We start from the raw sequence: 20,279 nt of genomic DNA on the forward strand, positions 1-20,279 counted from the left end.
TTCTTCTTAAAAGATTTTCTGTGTTGATGTCAACTGTAATGGTCCAAATGGCAGGAAGTGATTATACTTTCCTTTAAAGCTCCCATCAGTAACTCTTCACCAAACTTCCACAGCATTTTTACTTGTAGACAAAATTTTTCAGCGGCAAATCTCATTACAACCGCTGCTGACTGAAGCAGCTTTTTCTCCCGTTTCTTTCATGACCTCTGACAAATAAAGACATAAGTCATCAAATAAGGTTAAAGCCAGGCAAATATGGTGGATATGCAGCCGTATCCTTGAGCAACAGCATGGAAATCCTGCTTGTGAGAGAACAGGATTGGGAGCAGCTGGTTTTCCCCATGTCTCACTTCTCTTTCACACATTTCCCACATCAGCCTATCTGCTCAGCTCGTCTGTCATCTTCCTCCTCTCTGTAGCTCTCTTCTCTTTTTGCTGCCTGGTTATTTTCCGACTGCTTCCTTCCTGCATACTGCCTCACTAAACCTTTCCAGAGCCTGCCTCTTTTGTGTGCCTCTTTTCTTCACTGTACAGCTCTCCCTCATTTTCTCTCCTTGTCAGCCAACTCCAGATGTCTAATCCATCAACACCTCCTCAAGCTGTGAGCAGTAGTGTGCACACGTGTGGTATGCTTCATGTGGGAAACAGGAGTGTGTGCTTGGGTGCAGGAAAAGTTAGAAAAACTTAGTGTGAAGATTAAAGTAATCACAAGCACACACTGGATAAATGTGTCTCAGATTGTGTGCGCACATGTCACTGTGAGCTCCTCACACCTTTGGCATGCTGCTTCCCCTCACACCTCTGTAGGAAAAGCAGCATCCTAACCAACGCTGACAAAATCGGAGGTGTCACGCCGGAGGAAACCACAGCAGTGAAACCAAGCCAGAGACACTTGGAGACCTATCGCCCGAGAGAATCTGAATCTCTTGGTCAAGCGTTTCCTCTCAAGCATACTGGCAGAAAGAGGGGAGGGTGTAACATTGAACAACAACGACAAACGTAATTTTAGAGTTCCTGCGCTGCTTTTTAATTTACCTTCAGACCTTTAGGGTTTCCAGTCTGTTGTGAAGAGAGAAAGCAAGTCAGGGAAGTATTCAGAGGAAGGAAATGAAGTGTGAAAGAGTGATAGTGTCTGACAAAGATGCAGTGTTGTCTTCTGTCAGTACGAAGGTGGCCTTTATCACAACTGGAAGCAACCTCTTATGTAAAATCTAAGTGTAAAAGTAAAAAAAAATTGAACTGCGTTAACAACCTTCTTTTCTCTTGAAAATCGCTTATTTTAACTCTTCATTTCTTAGTGCTTCTTTGACTCTGTATTAAACTCTTTGAATTAAACAGCCTGGATTATTATTCACATGATTATTGCTAAGATACACAGAGGTTTGCTATAAAATTTTTAAAAATAAAAATTAAAGACCAAAGTCAGGCATAAAGCAAACAAATAGGGAAGGGATTATTTGATGCTGTACCACTGACTGAATGCACATGTGTCTACACACATTATGTTTTTGGCTCATCCAAACACTTCTGATCTAAGCTCAGCTACGGTGTAATTCCAGGTCGTATGCATGACACACACAAATACACACATAATGAAATGACTTTAGAAATGACTGTAGAACATAAACAAACCATCTTTATGAACATATAAAACCATTATGGTAAAAAGCGATGTTACACCAAAGGTGGAATACTGTGCTGAATCACTGCCAAACCAGGCAGTTTATGCTGTCTAGGAAATACTGGGATTCTCCAAGGGATTTCTCACTCGCAAACAGGCTAATCCTATCATATTAGATTACATTAGACTGGACTAGATCAGATTAAATCAGATGACAGAAAGCGAGAACCCAGGGATTGCCACAGAGCAACAGATTACGGCCCAGCTTAACAGCAACAACACAGCAGGCAGAGAGGAGAGAGGACAGCCGCAAACGAACTGAGCCAGGAAATGTTGTCGTAAAACATCTGCAAAAACAAGTGTTTAAAATTGTTTGGATGAAATACAGTGCAGCGTGGACACAGATTTATCCATCTTACCTCCGTAAGAAGCACAACTAAGCCTGGCTGTTAGTCATGCCATTTAAAAGGCAATAACAGAGCTCTCAATTATTTGGGGAAAAAGGATGACTGACATGTTTCTTCCCTTTCACTCTCTGATATCTATATAATTTCACCTTTAAATTTTGACATTTAGAATAGTAATTAGCATATCAACTACAGTCAGAAGCTTTTAAATTTGTCTTTTCGATTTATATGGTCTTTCATTTCTGTGGCTCATGCATGTTAATCCTATCTCGCCCCCTAGCACATTCAATAACAGCATCACTATCTATAAAGGCTCTTTAGACAGAAAAAAACAGCTTTATAATTTAACACAATGTCCAGAACTTTCTGAAATACATTAGTAGTTTTTTTGTTTTCTTTTTGCAGCAATTTTCTTATTTCGAGCTATGGATTTGTGTTTATATAAATGAATATGGTGTTGATTACCTTGATTGTTTTGGTCTGAAGTCTGAGTCCATTTAACGTGTTGATGGCTTTCTCTGCATCCTTTGGATCAATGTAGTTGACAAAGCCGTATCCCAGACTCTGCCCTGAAATAAAATAAAAAAGAAAGGGAGAAGATGTTAAGTTGATATTTTCATTCACGTTGTTTTGTTTCTTTCCTATGAACTTGTGATGGTATCAACTATTATCTATCTCTTTAATTACTAATAGTCTGAGGGACAAGCAACAGCTTGACAAGACAGTCAACTGCTTTGAATACTGATGTTAAATGTTGATAGCCTGTGAAACTCCTTTACTTCAAATCACAGACACCACTTGAGACATACATCTTTATCATTATATACAAGATACCAGCATCGTTGCTAAGTTGAGCCAAGCTGGCTGTGTAACTGGACTATTGTCCTTGTCCCAGTCTACATGCAGAGGAGGGGAATTGCATAATTCACTCCAATGTCAATACACAGCGGACTGTGTTAAAAAATGCTGCTTCTACCTTTCTCTGTGAGAGACCATCATACATATATGCATACCTGATATCACAGCAAAGTGATATATAGTAGTAGAACATATCTTTTAATACTGTGATGCTGTTTTTACAAAAGATGCAAGAAGAGGGAAGTTTGAAGCTTCTGTTTGTTTGTGGTGTACTAAGAGTTATCCAACTGTATTTTCAGAAGCTGAAGGTGTGAAAATGATGTGTTGGGCCAGTTTTAAGTGCATTTCATCCGAACACTATAATTTGTTTCTTTTTAATGTCATGTAAACAAGCTCACTGACTCTTGCACAAAGGTCCAAAAGCACTGGTTTGACTTTTGAAAAGTGTATCAAATGTAGCCGCAATTAGTTTTTAGTTAGGCAATCCTAAAATAAGAAATAAGAATAAAAAAAACTAAACAAAAATAATAAATAATAATAATAAGAATAATAATAATAATAATAATAAACATATTTGTATGTTTCATCAAATCTCAAAATCTCTACAGTTCCTTGACAAAAACAAACAAAAAAAAAAAAAAAAAAAAAAAAACTAGAAGAAAATATATTTACACTCTTTAGTACTGCTTCTTGTTACTGATGATTACGGAGTATTTACAGTATACTCAGATTCAGCTGGTTACAGTACAGGGTACAATACAGTGTGGTATCTAAAATTTATTTTTATTTCTGATAAAAAGCTGATTTATGAGAGTGAAACTTACAAAACTTGTTATAACAGGTACACAGAACATATTTGTTCATTTCCTTCCAGCTGTGTATGAAGAGAAAAATACCACCCCATTTCCCTCAGAAACAGGCCTGACATCTCCCAGTGTTTCCCCAGCAGATCAAGCCTTTGAACAGGCTTAGGACTTTCAGTGGATGCCCCCGGCCATCAGCGCCTTCAGTCTGCTAGTTTTCAAAAACAGTCTCTACCCACAAAGGCCACACAAACCAAACCAAAAATCCCAGACAGTTTTAGAGGAGCAACGCACACAGATTCATGCTAATGGGAATAGACAGCGGTTAGTCAGAAACAAAGTGAATCACAAAATATGGAGCATGGCTGATTTACAAAATAAATACATTTGGGCTACGGGTGTCCCAGCGCATAACAGCTCAGAAGCGAGTAGGGGAAGAGCCAGGAGGGGACTTGTAGTCCTAACATCAAACAGCTGATGATTTTCTCTTCTTCTTTCCTCTCCTCCCTCTTTTCCCCAGGATTAACGGTGGATTATCAGACACTCTATTGTTAATTAAAAACCTGCCATCCCAAAGAGACTACTTCTATTTATATCTGGCTATTCTTTCTTCACTCTCCTCTTCTTCTATGACTCTCAGCTGACATCAGGTGTTACATTTGGCTGTTTGAATATAAATTAAAAGTTTTTTTTTTTTTCATTAAATTCTACATACACAACAGACAAAAAATAATGGAGGGCATGTATCAAAAGTATTTTAGTTAATAAATAAAAGTTTTAATTTAGAATTAGCTTGCCAATAAAGAAAAAGGGAACATCAACAACATTTTAAATAACCCATCAGTGTCCCTAAAGGTAACTGTGCTGTTCATCTATTCAATTTACACTGAGATTTTAGATGAGCTCAGCTGATGCCTGGTACTCATAATACTTCTCTTTCGCATTTGCTACTTATCCAATTCATACCTCCCACTTTCCCAGCACCTTCCTAACCCTCTTCTTCATCTTCAAAAGGAAATGTGAGGTTCAAAACGTACAGTGAAGAGAAGGTGTTGGCAGAAAGCACTCGTGCATGGCCATGGAGATGGACTGGCCCTGTGCGCAATAGTATTGAGACACTCAGTACTCATGGAGCTGTCTAGGGAGTAAAAATGGGCCTCAACGAGCAACCATCAATGTAGTCACGGGGTAGGATCTGTCTATTCAATATCTGTTTCTAAGTGTGTATGTGTGGGCATGTGCACAAACGTCATCAATGAATTACAACCTGAAAACAAACATAAAACTGTGTTTAACGTGATTACAGCTCTGATGAATGTGGTACTCAGCAGCTGCTATATGTATATGTTATTTGTATGTGTATGCTTTAATTGGATGTGCATATTCTTTACTTGGAGATCTTGGGCTCATATTGGTAAAATTCTGAGCCCCCACTCAATCTTAGCTCCTTCTTTGGCAAGTCTAACAGCCTCCAGGGCTAGAAAGAAGAGGGTACAAGTGGACCTCGCCGGCTGGCATCATTTCCCAGGTGAGCAGAAGATGAGGGCAGACAGAGGAGGCATCTGCCTACAGCAAGAGAGAAGCTCCAGGAGGGGATTCCTCCTACCAATTCCAGTCTGTTATGGAGCATCTAGCAGCAGGGAACCACCAGCACACTGCCTGGCTGCCTGGAATTTACAGGGACGGGTTGGAGAAGCCAGCCCAATGCAGATGTACATACATGTGTGCACACATGTATGTGATCACAATCACTTAATCACAGTGGCACACAGGAATAAACACAAGGAGTAAAGCTTGCAGCATGGCAGTAAGGAGTGGGCAAGCTGGTGATTAACACATCACTCATTGTGTTACTGGTGAATTCACAAACTAAAATAACATTAAGTGTACAGAATATTTCTATCTTTTGCCAAATGCATGCATCATATATGTAAAAGCTATATTGTGAGCAGTTCTAATCTAGAGTACCCACAAGCAGACACAACAGGCAGCATGGTTAGCTTCAGCCTATCACAGCATCTCCTGTGTCCACCTCAGTGCTCCCCAGCAGGATAAGCCTACATGCTGCTTGAATTTGAATCACACCATCACAGTTCCGGCTCAACACATCACATTTTAGAACAACTCGGGCCAGTTTAAAACAGCTCAACACCACTTAACTTAGCATGGTGTCTTACTGGAATACAAGGTCAGTTCAAACTCTTCTAGGGTTGGTAGATAACCAGAAACCTGAAAATTTTTATTACCACCAAAAAAGAAGTTGTAGTTAGGCATTTTTCAATAGCCACACAATTAAGTAAAGAGCTTCTACTGTTCAAAGTTAATTGTCATTATCATGTCAGTAAAAGCTTATTAACTGCTAAAATATATCACAGCTATTAAATTTCAACATATGGTTACAGAAAAGCTTTTAGACTGTTATAAATAATTTTAAAGAAGCTCAAATACACCTACTCCCATATGTGTACTTTTTTAACTTCGTCAAACAATATAATGACTTTAACTAAATTGTATGCCTGACTAAAATATGAGAACCACAAGGACTTTTTAGTTGACAGTATAGGAAAAAGCCTATTAAGCTGTGTGGAGAAGCCTTTAAAATGTCTTTTCGGTTAGCTACTGGGGTTTTAGCCAACAGGAAAATTCAGCCTTGTGCTATCAATTATGTATATCAATATATTAACTTATAAATTAAATTAAAAAGAAAAAAACAAAAACATACTCTTTATTTTATTTTAGACAGTAATAACCTTTTACTGAGTTAAAATATTCATTTTCCTTTAACTTTAGCAAATTCCCCAGCAATGATATGAATTTAGGCAAATGCTTGATAGCATAAAGAAGTGTCTACTTAAGACAAATATGTAAATCTAATAATGAAGGTTCTCAAATAGATTATTAAGTATATAATAATGATAATATGCAGTCACCACATCAGTATCACTATAGCACATCATAGAATGCCACGTTTGCCTTCACTAAGAGCTGGTTTAGTGAAGAGGTGGGGGCTAATTTGAACCCACCTCCACTTTTTTAGCAGACCTTTTGTGCAATCGGACATAAATTGTATAGGGAGGTAGGCATGTTTTTCAGTGGTAAAATCACTGCTATTTCAAGTGAGTAGCTCTTTGGTGTGTTGGCGAGGAGTTATGACTAAGCCATATTTGTTTCCTGAGGAGCAGCAGGTTGCCCAATGTGTGAGATGAGAAAATGAGTGTACTTCAAGCTGGTGTCCTGCCTGCTGGCACCAATATGTAATTTCATCTTTCCTTTCTGCCTTCTGCAAACACGCACACACCTTCGCACATAAGAGGATGAAAGAGTATATCAAAACTAACATAGCTCTGCAAAATTATATGGATATTTATCTGATAGGCACAAAAATCATGGTCACCCTAAATTAATGGGTACGCAATCAAGTTACATAATAATAAGCGTGACACTGTGGTATGCACAGCATGGTACACAATCATATGCTATAAGGTACACAAATAAGAGACCCTGGTGCATATTGCCTGTCATTATTTTGTGCCTTTTGTTGTATTATGTGACTAAGAGCCCTGTACTACAAACATGAAAGCGTCTTCATCTCTTGCTATCATCAGTCAGGGCTCACTGAACACACTATACACTCTTTGATCTAAAGTGTTACCAAATGAAATGCATAGCTGCAAAAACCTCCTATTCTACCATCTATGTTTCAGCAATCTATTTTTACTGATAATATTCACAGAAGTTATTTAACTTTTAATCAAATGGTTAATTTGAACTGCTGACACTGTTATCACAATAGGTAATATAATAATGGAGTTAGAGCAAAAGCAATCTTTTTACTTCTTGTTTAGTCTTCTGTTTCTGTCTTCTGTCTCTATAAAAATAGTGATTATGCATATATATATATATATATGTGTGTGTGTGTGTGTGTATAAAATCAGCATGAGAAAGAATTCTATTTTCTGTTGTTTTTCTTGCATGCTGCAGCAGCTGAGTAACTATGTCATTCAGGAAACATGACAAGACATTCAAATCAATAGTGAGGTGGTGCTGTCATTTGTGGTGATCATCAGAGCCATGAGCCAGTGAATAAACCATCATCAGGACCAGTCTCTCTACCTAGAAACTGCATGGTCAGTGTTAAATTTAGCATCATTTTATGGTGAGGCAAAAGGAATACAAAAAAAAACCCTTTGAATTTGTCGACATAAATGTGACACATTCACTGCTTCCATCCTCTTCCACCTCCTGACTTTTTGCCCCTTGCTGCTGCAGCAACTTGAGGTAGTGCTATTTTTGATCGGCTGGCACTTCTCAACATTTGAAAAAGTGCTCTGTCACCAGCTACATGTCAAACTACACTTCACTTACCTCAAAGACTCTCAACTTTGTTGGAAATTAGAAGGCGCTTGCAAAAAAAGGATAAACACAAAGAAAATAAAGGACTATAGTGACTTAAATACTAGCAGTACAGTAGGAGCATATCATGTGACACGTATTGAGTCCATTTAAATAATTAAATTCAAACATAGGGCTACATCCCCCACACACATGCATCTACAATACTGTAGATCCATCTCCCACTCACTCATTCAACACATCTTTCCCTCCTGGGTTGCCAAGGTAGCAGCTACTGTTACAGTCAGGAGGTTCCCACTCTCAGTTCCCAAGGCCCTGCTACCACCAACACACACATACAGACACACTTGCCCACGTAGAAGCTCAGGGACAAACACACATGTAAACCACCCCCTCATGGTGGCTCCTAGAGCCTTGGGTCCAGCAGACTGCAGCCTGCAGTGTGTGGGCTTGTTGGTAAGCGCTGTATCTGAGGAATAAAAGGCAAGCTGACAGAAAAAGAGGAGCCCTTTGAGTCATGGATAACCCTGTTATGTCAGGACTGAGGAACCTACTGCACTGAGCCTGTTTGGATTCCTTGTGAGAGCATAACCCTTCAGAGGGAATACCCCACCTCACCTCCTCATGCCCTCACCCAACTGTCTGGCTGTTCCCTGTCTTGGTTATGCACATTTAGATTGGAAGGTTGGGGGCAAGGAGACAACCTGGAGGCACACTCAGCCCCTGGATCTGAGGACAGCACAGGGGACAGTCACAACCCCTGTGTTCTATGTAAAGGCCACTCAGAGTAAAATAAGAAGGGACAGAGACTGTCTGACGTAAGGGTCACAAGAGGGCCAGTGTAGCCAAGCAAGCTCAAGATGGCCAGTTCTGGGTCCCAAGCAGAGAAGGGAAGGGAATCAAATGACAGAGGGTACTAAGGGAAAGACAGGACATTCTCAGGACCTGGGACTTTGCAACTTTAATATGTCTGCCTGCTTGTGTATGCACCTCTGAGCCTGGCAGCTCTCTTAATACCTGGCTTTGGAGATGTCAAATCCTTTTTTCATCTCTTTCCCTGTCAGCTTTGCTCGCGTTCCAGCCTTCAGCCCATTTCAGGTTCAGATAAATGCAGACTATATGTGGGATATGAACACTGTACCAGATCTCATACAGCATGATTTTAGTAAGGATTTGAACAGTATGTAAAGGTATATTACCACAAAGAAAATCATTGCACTTAAGTGTTACAGAAGGTGTAAATGGCTCTCATCATAAGACAAACTGAGAAATGATGGCAAGTTTATCAGTCTAGTAATGACGTAGGCAATAGCTTGATTTGTAATGAAAAAAATCTGTTTTTCTTCCAAGTGTGTTGTCAATGTATATTCCAGCAGCAAAAAAGAGATGTGAGTAGACTGAAGCTGATATAAGGAATATTTGATTTTCTTCTTGTTAGACTAACATACCCTGTGCAGGAGCAAAGTACAAAGTTTGAATTTCCAGCAAAACCAAAATCAAAAATATCAAAGTGTTTTTGCAACTACATTAAATGAATAAAGTGCACCTGTCCTTTTGTAAAAACTGGCTTCACAGCATGCTTTTACACACTTCTGAAGCTGCTATCTGTCAACTGTGCTCCAGCCTGAACTACTCCAGATCTGACATCACAGTCCATCTATTTTTCATTGCCAACATCTGCTTGGCTTGCTACATTGTCACTATGATTTGAATCAGCTCTCACGATTCAATATCAACACATGGAAAGTGACTGGAATGGTGTGCACAAAGACTTCAATCAATGTACTTTGGGACAGTCATCACAGAGTTTGATAAAGCAAAAAGAAGTACTGTACATATTAGGAGAAGAGATACAGTTCATATTATCAGGCTGCTAAGAAACAAAAGGAGTAACACAAACAGCTAGAAAAGGGCCACCAATAATCTTTTCAACAACGAAGTAAATATCCGATCCAGCTCAGTAATGCTACTGAGCTTCTGGTAACCATCAGAAACAACAAAATGGGAATGCAAAAAAGGGTTGCCTGTAAAATTCCCCGCTACCCCCCAATCACAGTCAATTGTTGTTTCAGCATGAGAAGCTATTTTCTTTTCTTCCATGTCATTATGAAAATAAATGCATTCATTTCTCCGGCAAAAATGCAGCTGATGCAGAAAAATGATCCCGTGAAATGAGTTACTGACAAGGATCAGTCAATTCCATTTCTGTTTGCATGGGCATATATAGATGTTCGGGAGTGCTGATTCAGTACACTGCAAAGGCCCATAAACATTTTTCCTGGCTCTCACAAAAGCCTTGTATGATTTTACTTATGTCTCAAAGAGATTTGAGCCGAGCTTTCAGATTGGCAATTTTTAGCTTAAATTGAGTTTTTCTTCCCTCACAAAGTGATGTAAGTGGTGATATTTATAGCTCAAGGAGTCTCAAAGCCATTGTGGCTGTGACGTAAGCATTTCAATGTGTAACGCCAAGAGAAGATTTGAAAAGCTACAACAATATACACTCTTAATTGAGATGAGCAAACAATATATTTGATATCTTTTCTTCAAGTCTACACAGGCAGACAATAAAATCACAGGTGGAGGCCCAGAGCTTGTGTGCAAGTGTGTGTGGGTTGTAGCGAGGTGCGTGTAAGCTAGCTTTAAATAAAAGATTAACCTGCATGTCCCTGGTGTGTTAAGAGAGCACCAGGCAGAAGTAGTTGTGCAAGCAGGCAAGAAGGTAGGCGAGCAGGCAGGCGTGTGGGGAGCACCCAGAGGTGGCTTTTCTACCAGCTGAAGTCAGCCAAGGTGACAGACGGAGCTGAAGTGTCTACGCCTGCACACATTTGCCTGAGCCTCACGCCATCCTGGCGTCATTGGAGCTGACAGGATCAAGTCCACAGGAAGCACCGAGAACCTCTCTGTCTCACATACCTCTGAGATGTTCAAGTGCTAGCACCTTGTCAGCAGGTTAGTCAAGATGCAAATTAAGATGGAAAAGAGAGATACAAGAAAATAAATGGTGATGACTGTTTTAAGTGCATTTATGTGCACTTGATATAATCCAGCTAAGATGTAGCATGAAACAGTGAATCTGTTAATGGGATATTTTAATCTTGTAAAGATTAGATATTTAAAACATTATCCAAGTGCACTTATGAATAATTTTATGAATGTATTGGATTTCTTAAAGCCCCCCTCTTCATACAGAATATGAATCAATACAGGCCTAATTATTTCCACCTGTTTGATTAATATGTATCTACAGAAATCCCAAACGCTGAAATTTCAACAAAGTAAAAATGATCTTCTTCTTAAAACCGGATATACTATAAAATCTTGATTAAAATCTCTATGTGTCTGAGAACGGACTTCCTCATATCCATTTGCAGATATTCATGATGGACGAAGAAGAGCACAGTTGTATTTATTGGCCTGAAAAAGTGGTCTTTTTACTTTTTCCACCCTCCCTCTCAGAAACTTGGCTTCGTCCATTAATGATTTGGATGACTATTAGAGAGCGTGAAGCCTCTTGGCATTTCCTGCTGGAAGGAATCTGTGCTTTGTTAGCCTAAAAGTTTGCACGGGAAAATTGCACCCATGGGAGACCAAAACAGGCATATACCGCGGGGAAGATGGAGGGAGGGCAAGAACTATTTATAATTTCTTGTGTTGATGCTAAGTCATCAGACAGACCTTGGAGTGTAGAGAAGAGAAGAATCCTAAATGGTTTGGAAGGGCGAGAACAAAGATTTCTACCTCTCCCAGTTAGCATTTAGGGCCCAAGCAGGTTTACAGCAATTCTGTTCATTTTTAAATTCTCTCCAAAAATCTGTTGCTTTCTTAGTTCTTCACAGCTGCTGCTTGGCAAATCACACATAAGGAGAAAATCAGGTGGAGAGAACATGATGATAGTGATGATGATAGTATATGGTATACTAGTGTTATTTTTGTACGCACTATCCACCATTATCCTTGTGTATCTGACTCTCAGGCTCCATTTTGTGGCCCATTACAGCAGAAGAGGAAGATGGTCCTAAAGGGGAATTGTGGAGCAGCAGAAATATACTTCACAGTGAGAGCACAGAGGGAGGCAGCAAAGGCTGGTCCAGTGGCCATCTCTGGTTAACAGTCAAATTGTCATTTCTATCTGCCTTTTAGTTGCAGAGGAAATCAAATTTGATGATTATGCTCACATATGTATCTGTGTATGTGTGTTTACCCTCTTCCATGTGTCTGCCTGCTTGCTATCCCACAACGGCTTGGTGATCTCAACTGTCTGCCTGGTGCTCTTTAATGAGATTATCAGAAGAGTGTCAGTAAGTAGGATCTAAAATGAAAGCCATTATGGAGCATTATCACAGAGCAGCACCCCCCACAATCCATCTGCTGCATGGCCACCCACACAGTCACTACGCCCAGATTACAGCCGTGATTAGCACTGCAAAGTGCTGCTTAATTTAAACACCTCTGGAGAACATGTGGCACTTTGCTGCATTGCTGAGTTGACGTGCTTCGACACCCAGGGCAAAGACAGATCTCTCCTTGTAGATAGTGCAAACAACAAACCCTCTCAAACATTTGGATCATTTGGAGAGATGTGGAACTGTAAGACTTGTGTACATGTTTGAACAGTTCGTGTCATATTTAATTTCTTACATGTGTGTATGCACATTCAGTACACTGCATATGACATGAATGCTGTTTTTCACCTACCTTTGATCTTTCAGTGTGTGATCAGAGATGTAAGCTTACTACTTTGAAATGTCTGCTTTTTTAACAATTACTATCTGACAGTAAAAACAAATATGTGGGAAGACTACATACACATCTACATACACATTTTTATGTGATTATAGAAACAGAGAAATCTGGTTATGTCCTTGTATACGTGATAAACATCAGCATCGTGGTTAGTGATAGCTGCATCAGTGCGTTCTTGACACCGTGAATTGATTTACGGCAGGAAGTCAGCAGCAATTATAAATTTGTAAACATGTGTTTGTGATATCCTTTTGAAAACTCACAAATTCCATAGTGTACTGGCAAATTATTTTTCTTCATTTTATACCTGTGATCTTATCGCGAACCAGCTTGCAGGACTCAATCTCGCCGATGCTACCGAACAGGCTGCGGAACTCCTCCTGGGTCATGTTCTGGGGCAGGTAGTTCACGATGAGGTTTGTCTTGCTGTCGTCGTTTGTTGGGCCAGTCTGCATGGGCGAGGGGCAGCCACGGCTGTTGCTGGTGGGCCCGTTAGCAGTGGTACCTCCACCGCTGGGGCCATTTGTCACTGGAGCCTCCATGTTACTGATGATCTGGAGGAGAATAAAGATAAGGCGAGGAGAAGAAGAAGAAGAAGAAGGCAAGGTAAGGAGAAGTATAGTGGAAAGAAAGGGCAGGGAAGAAGACGGAGAGAGATGATCTTCTTTAACAGAGTTACACTCTAAGAAGTCCCTGAAAAAAACAGTTGCTTTAAAATTCACTTTTTGAAAAAGCATTAATTTTGGTGCATCTGGTCAGATCGTAAAAATGGCCTTTAAAAGACTATTTACAGATTCTACAAAAGCACATCTTTTAAAGACATGTACATCCATGCTGACATTTCCATAGGATTTACTTCTACTGAGTAAATACGATACATACTTCTTTGTTTCTCTTCCTAGCATTTTTTTTCTTTCTTTTTACAAAAATTGTGAAAGAAACAATGTATACCTCTTTGAAATAATGCCTTAAAATAATGTTTAGGTAAAACATATTAACATTCTCGATACACCTTTGGCATCAGAGACTAGTTTTGCTGTCTTTAGTAGAGATGACATCTTGTTGGCATTTTGCTTATGTGTGCTACCACTTCAGATTCCAACACAACATTATATAATTAATTTCTTATTGTGATCCATCTTTCAGCTGTCTCATGTTATTTTATAAGCATATTTATACAAGATATGGACTTTGTAGCTGATTCAATGACAGTGAGCCAACGAGTTTTTGGGGGCAGCTTAGCAAACCTATGCCCCACCCGCTTTAAGGTTAGTTAGAGGTATCTTTTACTGAGGTTGCGTCAATTTCCCAGAATACATTTAGGCTATATATGTGTATGTTCTTTCTTATTACTAACTCATGCACTCTGACACTAACAGCTGCAAAATTACCTGTAGATTTAGTAATGAAGCTTTTGGTGCTGTTTTGCTTGTTTTGATTTGCTGCTGTTTGAAATCTATGTCATATAATTTTTCTTAAAGACAAAGTATTATTTTAAATTCTCTTTTTGAACACTTTCCTCTTTGTTGATCTTGGTGTGATGACACCGAATACCAGGATAATAAAAGGAAAAGGTTTAAATATGTAAAGTTGTAATCATTAAAACTAACCTGGAGCTCATCTGAATCAAACTTGATGAATTTAATGTTGTCTGATTTTTTCTTTTTTTATTGAAATAAATAAAATGACCTAAAAATGTGACAAATCATCAGCCATTAGTCTAAAATATTACCTTATTATTGGTTTCAAAGAGGAAGAAATGTTTTCTTTGTCAAATAAGTTGGAATAAAAGAAAAAAGAAAAGCAGCCAGCCAGGATATACTGTACATGCATTTTACCACCACGGTAAATTTTGTATTGTCATGACATGAAATTAAACCATCAAACTGCCATTTAATCCTTCCTTTACGTCAAACATTACTAATTATTATATAAATATAATAAAGGCATTAATAAGTAGTCCCTCTAATTCCTTAAAACTTACTGGGAACAGCCTTCAGAAAATATTTTTGATAGGCGGGTTTATCCTTGTCTGCATTCATGAGCTAAACATGTAATGAACACACTATACACAATACATCAATTATTTTTAACCATTTAAAAATACAAAAGACATAGAGAGGATGAAGAGCTAATGTCCTCGATGATGTTAAAGCCTCTGCACATTTTACCATGTTAGCTGTTAAGGTTTGTGGGAAATGGGGCAACCCCCTGACTGCTGATGCTGCTGCAACAGAGGGAAGTTTGCATTTTTATCTGTAGTTTTTGCAGAGCACCTTCAGGTCAAAGTGTTTAAATAGCAAATGTGAACTTGGTTTGGAAAACAAAGACAGTGAGAAGGAGTGAGAGCTAGAGGAGATTAACTACACTGTTCTACCATGGTATCCTGATATTTACTTAATGCTAACGCTGATTCTGAGTGAAATGTACTCTATAGCAAAAGCCAAATTTAAAGAGAGATTACCTAGACATTTGCATAGCAAATATTTATTTGATCAAATGAAAAACTTGTGCGCAAGTAGAGTGTTTGTGTGTGTTCAGGGTGGGTGGATTATTGGTTTGCCAGGGGAAAGAGTGGAAACAACTAATCTGCATCACTTAATGATGGAGGGTGAACCAGAAAAAAAGAGACAGTATTTACTTATTTATTTGTGTGTACAGTGTACTAAACGGTTTTAATAAAAGTAGCTACGATGATTCTGTAAAAAAAGTGATGAAAAATTAATCTAGAAAAAAAAGGTTTGTCTGTGTCAATTTGAGCCAGTCTTATGACTTACTTGTGGGGTAAAAGTAGTTTACTGACCTAATCAGCTGACACCCATATCAAGACACAAACATTTTCTGATCTGCTTGAATAACATTTTTAATCTTTTATTTCATCACTCGAAGCTCTTCTTTCTCCTGTTTAACCATCCAGCTTTCGGTCTATTTTTAACTGTTCTTAAGTACATGGAGACAAGCTGCACTTGGAAGCAGGGCTGGTTTTAGCAAAGGAGAAACGACACACAAGTCCTTTTTCACTCTATTTCTGGATTATCAAAAGACAGGGCCAGTGTTCTAATAATATAACTCAAAGATTAATTTAAAAATTTCCCAGTTAGTCCAGAAATAGTTTTTAAAATAAATTTAGACATTTACAATGCGTGTACTTCTTGGCTTTAATCATCTTACTTTGATCTATTTACACTTGACAATAAATGGAACAGTAGAGAACTGTTTCACAAATACCCACCAATAATATGTCAATAACCATGACACTGTACGATCAAATAATGTAAATTATGTGCACATGTTATAGTGTAATATGCTAGCTAAGCTAAAAAAGTCAATAGTACATTTTTAAAATTCACAAATACTACAATGAAAAATGAAAAAGGTCCTGATTTAAATATGCAAAACTATGTTTATCTCCTCCCCCTAATAACTGCACAAGCATTGTTAAATGTTAGCATACCTGGAGTTAAAACATCTACTCCCTGAGTTTAGAAGAAATTTTAAAATCGTCTGTAATTCTGTTTTTTTTTTCTGCAGTTAAGTGTTTAGGGGCAGCACCAAACAAATACCAGTGTTGAATCTGCATCCATCGTCTCATTTAAAGCACACACACAGATGCACACACACTCTTCCATTTATTCACAGTCTGTGGCATCTGCAGAGAGAAGACGAGCGCACAGTCAAAAGGCTCACGCATACAGAGAGAGAACAATGGCCCAAGCCCACAGCAGAAAACAAACAGACAGGGAGATGTCGAAAAGCTCTCAAGATGAGAGCTGCATGCAAATTGTTCTTTTGACAGTATCCTTCCCTGCTCACTCACCACTCCACCACAACAGAGATACCGAGACAGGCTGAGAAAGACGAACGAAGAGTGAAGAGGGAGGAGAGAATAGCATCTACTGTAGCCATAACAGAGTTGATTGGAGAGGGCCTTATTAAATCTGTTTACATTCCCTGCTGGGCTCCATTCTGTCAGAGAGGCTTTCAGCTCCATGGGATGTATTCTGAGAAGTTTTTACACCAAAATGGCTGCCTCTAATTAACAGGGACCTGCCGAGTCTCAGATGCCAGTTCTATTCCTCTTGTCCCTGCCCACCAGCATTCGTGCTGCTCAGTGGTCCACTTCATGTTGGTTGGGAACACTCTGGCTGCCCCTTCCCTCCCACTGTGGAGCCTGGTGCTGAGGACAGAAGTCACTGCAAGTCCCGCTGACTCGGTACAACACATAGCATCTCTTTGGCACTTAGTCTCTAGAGTTAAAATTCAATCTGTGTTTGTAGAACGGCCAGCACATGCTTTTGGTTAAAAGTAAAACAAATACAAAGTATATAGTTGTTGGAAAAATATTATACAAATGTTGGAGGATGTTTGATAATAATCCAAATAAAAAGTGCCAATATGTAGTGGTAATTCTTGAAGCTAGCATCTTCAGAAACATACAATAAATTGTTTCAAACATTGAGGCTGCAGTTGTGGTTTAATTAAAGCTATAAAGCAAAGTGCATGGGAGAAACTTATTTTTGCATATCCCTGCAGACAAGGATTAAAAGGGTATACCTGATGCCAAAGACAAAGAGAATTGAAAGCAAGTTAGCAACTTAGGTGAATCTCTGATTGTCTTCAGATGAGTACATGTCCACAGCTGGAAAGTGCAACAGACTTGTGCCTGATAAATTGTGAAAACTAAAGCAAAATCTGTACGCATACATAAAAATCCCAGACAGATGAGTGCACACATCTAACTGAATTTCTCAAATATCTGCAAGTGATGTACAAGTTAGTTCGCTCATATCTGCAGGCTGCTTCACCCAATCCTCCCTGCTGCCCTCCGCCTATGGTCCACCCATCAATCTCTGCTCCTGTTCCGATTGTCTTTGTCAGCAGCATCACCAACCAGTGCGTTTTTATGTAAACACAGTACAATATCAGATCATATTACTTCATGGGTGTGTAAAATGGCTGGGCCATCCATTTGGCAGCTGTAGTCTCCTTACCATCTTTGGCTGTGTCAGCAATCCCTTCTCTGCCCAGCCCTGGAGCTGCGGGAGCTCTGCCTGACGCCACTGTGTCTCTGTCGACCCCTATGGAGCAGAGCACAGGGAGGGAGGGATGCACAGCCCGCCGTCAGCATCATACACTCACTTTGCAAGGTTAGAGTTGTGGTGGGATTTGGGGAGTGGAGGGATTGAGGGTGTTGAGGAAAATGGCAGCTTGCTAGAAAAATGCAGTTACACCTTTGCAGACACCACCAGTAAAACTAAAACAAGCATAGGTGGCTCAGGAGTTTTTTTGTTTGGGGGGTGGGGGGGTTGTTGCAGGGTTGGTAACATAAAGATATCACATTGTATTATTAAATATTATTATTATTATTATTGTTATTATTTATTTATTTATTTTTTGTTTTGTTTTGTTTTTAAGCAAATCTTTAGTCAAAAGAGGAAAACTGAATGTGTATCGAAGCTGGCAGATTAGTGAGGTCACTGCAATGACCTTGGCAGGGTTTATAATGAGGGTTTCCCTCATGCTCTCTGTGGGTAAACACGCCTCTGGTTGAAAAGAAAGAAATGCCACAAATGAGCAGGAAGTCTGTTTGCTGGCTCTCCAGAGCAGGGGGCTTAAATGCCTGCAGCCATCTACTGACGCTACAACAGCCAATTTAGCAGGAGGGGAGGAAGAGAGGAGGTATGACCTCTGCCTTCATTCACTCCGTCAGGGAGATGAGGAGCTGGAGTGAGAGATCAGTTGGGAGGAAGAATAAAAGGCAAGGGCTGAGTAATGGGGAAGACACTTCCAATTGTTCAAAGGAAGGGAGAGGCAGAGGTGGGAAAGAGAGACAGAGCCTGTACATGTTCTGTTGTCAATGTGTCTTGTAAACTAAGGCAGGAATGCATAATGGAGGTCTAAATGAGAGTGAACTGTCAGCTTGAAGGGGAATAAAGAAGACACTGAGGAGCTAGAGGTCAAGGTTGAAGGCAAGACAAGGCATATAGTTTCTCTTCGTTGACAGGTAGAGGTAAATATTGAGATTTTTGGGGGTTTTATCATATAGAAAACTCGTTTGAGCCACAGTTTGTTTTAGTATGGTGAGATCAAAGGGTTACTGCTTCATAATGCTTAGGTAAATATATAAATCTGACTGGGACAAAAAGCTTAAAAACATTATAATTGGTTTAAATTTCAATAATATTTTCAAGCTGTTATCAGTGCTAAAAACATAAGTTTATTTAGAAAGAATCAAAAGAGAGCAGTGCCATGGACAAATAAGATGTCCAGACTAGTCAAAATTGAAAAACACTGCATCAATAACAACATTCATCTTATTTAGGGAGTATATAGTAGTGTGTATTGTCTGCATAATAAGATTTGTCCCATCCATTAAATGTAAAGTTGAAAAGCTGCCCTGAAAAAAGGAAATGTTAGACAGAGGTGAAACATCAAAATCATCTTTCACCCATTCTTCAAAGCCATCATTTTGCATACTGTGTCGTTGTGGAAGTGGATGGCGTGCCGAAGAAAGCAGACAGTGCAGTGTTTTCGTAGCATGTGCAAAATGTGGTGATAAAAATGTGAGAAGCAGAAAGCAGATGTATATGAGTCTCAATGAGTCTTCAACATCTAACGCAATGCAAGGAAGAAAAATGGTGGCAAAATGAATCTTACATTTCTTAGGTGTGACTTTTTAGTGCGTGCATCTCATTTTTGAAACATCGTTCAATCAATGCTCAACCATTCAATAAAATAAACACAGTAGCAGGGGCCACACACACACACATACAGCTTAATCTTATATACCTATATACATATCTATATATATATCTTTGCTTTCCTCGTGTTTATCACATGAACACACACATGCACGTCTTCTAATAAAATCTCAAATAACACTGGGATAAGGGTGCAGTGCAATTACATTCACCAACCATTGAGATGAAAACCGCTCATGGATACATTTTCAATTATTCAGAGAATACATTTCGGTCAGCTCTAAGATGCTGGGAAAAGTTATTATATAATCAATACACTCTATAACACCATTAATATTTGATGCCACAAAAGTGCTTCCTGTCTCCTTGGGCTCTTGGCCAGTGGTATCTGGGTGCTGCAGTTAAAATGGGATGTGCAACAAAGAAGAGTATACATTTGCTGTTCTCTAATGTTGGAAAGTATAAGAGACAAAAGATTAACTGCATCTGCATCAAGGGCTACCACATTTTCTTCCTCAACAGCCAGAAAATTTACACGACTAGGAAGTTTTTGTCTTTCTTTCAAGCATTTTCATCCTTATCACTCCACTTCTGCTTTAAGCCAATAAAAAGGCCACTTTATTATTGCTGGGCTGGTGCAAGTTTCCCTGCCCCTTTCCTTACAGAGCTTAGACAATCAATTCACCCTGACTTGGCCAGGATAGATGGAGGCTGTAGAGACTGCAGAGTAGACAGTGTGCTGCAGGATCCCTCCACTGATAGACCCACTGCCTGGCAGCTAGAAAATGGA

At 39.3% G+C, this 20,279-nt stretch overlaps 1 protein-coding gene across 5 annotated transcripts in view; it reads right to left on the reverse strand.

Annotated features, from left to right (window-relative positions):
* The window catches only part of elavl4 (ELAV like neuron-specific RNA binding protein 4), a 74,907-nt gene that overhangs the window by 24,489 nt on the left and 30,139 nt on the right, over positions 1-20,279 (reverse strand). For all 5 annotated transcript variants that reach the window (XM_042006454.1, XM_042006453.1, XM_042006452.1 and 2 more), the window contains 3 exons: positions 17,780-17,866; positions 13,096-13,342; positions 2,494-2,597 (listed from right to left, as the gene is read on the reverse strand). In XM_042006454.1, the coding sequence (XP_041862388.1) occupies positions 2,494-2,597; positions 13,096-13,342; positions 17,780-17,866 (438 nt within the window). The remainder of the gene's footprint in view (positions 1-2,493; positions 2,598-13,095; positions 13,343-17,779; positions 17,867-20,279) is intronic.

This window comes from Melanotaenia boesemani, chromosome 14 (genome assembly GCF_017639745.1).
Source record: "Melanotaenia boesemani isolate fMelBoe1 chromosome 14, fMelBoe1.pri, whole genome shotgun sequence".
In the NCBI taxonomy this organism is placed as follows: Eukaryota; Metazoa; Chordata; class Actinopteri; order Atheriniformes; family Melanotaeniidae; genus Melanotaenia; species Melanotaenia boesemani.